Here is a 3,315-nt window from a genome sequence, read left to right on the forward strand (position 1 = left end):
AGATAGCAGCATCAGCTACAGCAGAATCGGAATGGTTGTAGCCAAGCGCTGGGCCAGAGAGTCCGGTCGACAAGACAGGCAAGCTATCTTGTGGGACTTCTGTATCCTAGTTGCTGCCTAGGGAGGACAGCTTTATGTAGGAAGGCTGCACCGGATTTCAAAGCATGATGAGAATGAACTCATGATTAAAAAGGGCCAAGCAATGAGTTGGCATCATCTCCTCTGCTTTCCACTAAGGAGCAGCCCAAGCCAAAACCGATTCTTACAGGTTCAGGCCAAAACTTTCTTCTTTTACATCAGGTCCAGGGCCCTACAGCTTGGGACCCCCGGCAAGCCACCTTTATGACGCCCAAAGGGGACATGAACCATTTCATTTCACAGAACAAGTCGTGTCATCTTACCTCAAATTATTAGTAGAATGCATTTTCCTCATCTCAAGTAACAAATAGGACATTGTGCTCTAGATACCAAAAATTTAAACGGACATGACTGGATCAATAATTGACTATTGCATGAGTGCAGAACAAAAACCCCCTGGGTCAGGTGGTCTGTTTTGATCTTATGTTTTTTAAACAAGGCAAACGAGAATATCAATCTTGGGTTGCTGCTCCTTGGTTCAGCTCTGCGAACCGCATGCCAACCCTCATTGAATGCTTTAGAAACTTCTCAGCACATCGGTTGACGCAGGTCTCCTCTTGCTTTTGCAAGTTCTTGTGCTTGAAGGAGTCCACACAATCGTTAAAGCATCTCTCGACAAGGGAGTTGTACATTCTCAAACTGCAAATCGGGATACGGAAATTTTATGATTACACTTCTAATAATAACAATCAATCTAGTCAAGCTGAGACGCATTTGGTGCGCGAAAAACAAAAAGCATGCCTCGAAAAAGGGTTGCATAGAACTACAATTACTTGCATAGCGGCAAGCTGCATACAAATAGTGCTTAGGAATTTGCGACAGCTGATGGCAATCACAAGGTCAGTAGCAGCAGCACAAAGAGCACACAACCATAGAGACAGTGCTATACAAATTCTTAGAAGTAGATCAACTGCATAATATTAAGGATTTTGTGAAGGAGTATCTCAATAAAACACCTGTTTAAGAAAAGTTGGTAATTTTTTATTCACCGCCTCTCTCGTGTTATGTGTAATCAATACATTAAAAATAAAAACATTTCCATATACTAAGTATACTTAACAAGTGTCTTGGGCACTCACTAATAAGACCCATGATATAACTTTATTTCACAGCAAGCGGCCATCCACGACTTAGTCTAATGGATCTACATACAAAGAAACAAAGACTTAAGTATCGAATAGTTCTTGCATCGTAGAAGTTACAATTCACTGAATAACTCAATGATTATAATGGGATTTTGTCATTTCATTTTTCAAATAAACTTCCAAACAATTGTAGAGAGAAGCCAGAAGACATGGAAAACGCCAATCACCCACATACAGTGTAAGTTATTTTCCCCTAATCAGTCACCCAACTTGGTGGATTCATCCTCTTCCTTAGACCATGCAAAGAAAATCCAGAACAAGATTGATGAGTCTGTAGAATAAAGGATGGGAAATTTGTTTCTGCAGGCAAATGTGAGAGATAGTTAAAATGAACGTAGTAAGTTTTGGGCCAGCCCATTCCCAGCTCCTGTGAACCTGTCAGGCACTAAACTCCTACATCCATCCTTCCCTCGGCTTTTGGGAGCTCAACCAAGACCAACTTGTGCAACATGCTATCTTCATTCCGAATCCAAGTAGGTAATGGCGTGCAATTAATGTCAGCCCAATATTGCATAGCATATCTTTACACTTTGATACAGGCCAGAACTTTCATACAAAACACAGGATGAATGAAGTAAACAAAAGTTCTTAAGCAATAACATGGTTATAAACAACTTCCATGTAGCCAATTCATTGTTAAAATGAATAGCAAACAGACATGACGATAAAAAGAAAAACTCTACTGGATATGAACTATGATGCCCACAAATTTCGACAAACTTAACAAGAATCCAGGAGAGAAAACAAAATGCGCATGTCGTTCCCAAAACGTCCAGAAGCAGCACGCACGCTACACTGGTTTTAAAGGAGAACATTTCTTATAGCTTCACAAGAACATAGAGCTGCAAAAGACAAATCCAGATGCAACCCTTTTTCGGTAAGAACATAGGCAAATGTGAAGCCAAATGCATAGCGCACCCATGTTGATAGAGAACCATCACATTTACAGGTCCGAACCGGATCTGCTTAGCACGATTTCTCGGCCAGACAAACGACAATTGAAGAAATTCCACATTGCAGGAAGTAAAAGAAGCTAGTAAGCTTCATATAGTGAAATGTCAATCCCCCATCACTCCTTCAAGAACAAAACACAGCGAAATGCGAACTCTCCATCCTCGACTCCCCAGAGTATGAAATCGGCAGGTAAAAAGGGGAACTTTTAAGAGACCCGCCAAACCCTTTAATCCACATTAGCAGATACAAGTGGCAAACCACACCAAGCTGATACGGAAGACCCGAGATGATTGTTTAGAACTCGAACTAAAGCACTCGAATCACGCAAGGCTAATTCCTTCGGGCATAACTACGCGTCCAGCGAAGAATGGCGAACTACGAGTGAGGTTAAAGAAAGCAAGAGATGGAGGCGGGAGGGAGAGAACCTGTCGCGGATCTGGAGCTGGTCGATCATGGAGGACATTCTAAGCTTGTCTTCCTCCGGAAGATTGTCCAGGTCGCCCATCATGCTCTTGTCCATCTCGCCAAAACTGAGGTATGCCAAGCTCCCTCTTTTAATCGCCGCGGAGATGGGTTCGCGCGGGCGTCGGAAAACGAGATAGTTCCGGCGGGGGCGGCGGCGGCTCGAGAGTGCGACGGTGCGGTGTGAGGCAGAGGAGAGAAGAGAGAGAGAGAGGCGGAGGCTGTGGGTTTAGAAGAGAGGTAGGGTTCCTGGCTTCGCTTTTTCACTGTAGAAGGCGTTTGTTTGCTTAAAGATGAATTATTCGAAAAATATTAATTAATTAATTAATTAATTAATTATTTCTAGCGAAATAAATAATATATTTAAAAATATTTTTTAAATAATTCATCTTCAACTACAAAAGCCATATTACTATATTACCATTTTATTTAATTTCTACGTAAGTATCTACTCTAGTTTTTTTTTTTTTGTTTAAAGTTCTAGTAATATTTTAATAAACTCAGGTTTTTAACAAAGGCTGTAACTTAAAAATTAAACAGATGTTGTCTAAGATTATCAAATGCGTTATTTCCCTAAAAGATTGTTCAAATGATGGTTCTCAAATTATTAATTGCA

The 3,315-nt window shown here is 40.9% G+C and overlaps 1 protein-coding gene across 1 annotated transcript; it reads right to left on the reverse strand.

Moving 5' to 3' along the window:
- Positions 1–356: 356 nt before the first annotated feature.
- Positions 357–2,962, reverse strand: LOC104425404 (mitochondrial import inner membrane translocase subunit Tim9). Its single transcript, XM_010038097.3, has 2 exons — positions 2,663–2,962; positions 357–777 (listed from the first exon to the last, which is right to left on the reverse strand). Exons 1-2 carry the CDS (start codon positions 2,755–2,757, stop codon positions 591–593), a joined length of 282 nt encoding a protein of 93 aa, XP_010036399.1. The 5' UTR covers positions 2,758–2,962; the 3' UTR covers positions 357–590.
- Between the last annotated feature and the right edge of the window lie 353 nt (positions 2,963–3,315).

The sequence above is a fragment of the Eucalyptus grandis genome, chromosome 11 (assembly GCF_016545825.1).
Source record: "Eucalyptus grandis isolate ANBG69807.140 chromosome 11, ASM1654582v1, whole genome shotgun sequence".
Lineage (NCBI taxonomy): Eukaryota > Viridiplantae > Streptophyta > Magnoliopsida > Myrtales > Myrtaceae > Eucalyptus > Eucalyptus grandis.

What these genes read in the sequence shown, in the direction of transcription:
- LOC104425404 (XM_010038097.3), bottom strand. Translation starts at nt 2,757, where the DNA reads ATGGACAAGAGCATGATGGGCGACCTGGACAATCTTCCGGAGGAAGAC. An exon ending in CAGCTCCAGATCCGCGACAG is followed by an intron (nt 778 to 2,662) that starts GTTCTCTCCCTC and finishes CCCGATTTGCAG; the next exon opens with TTTGAGAATGTACAACTCCC.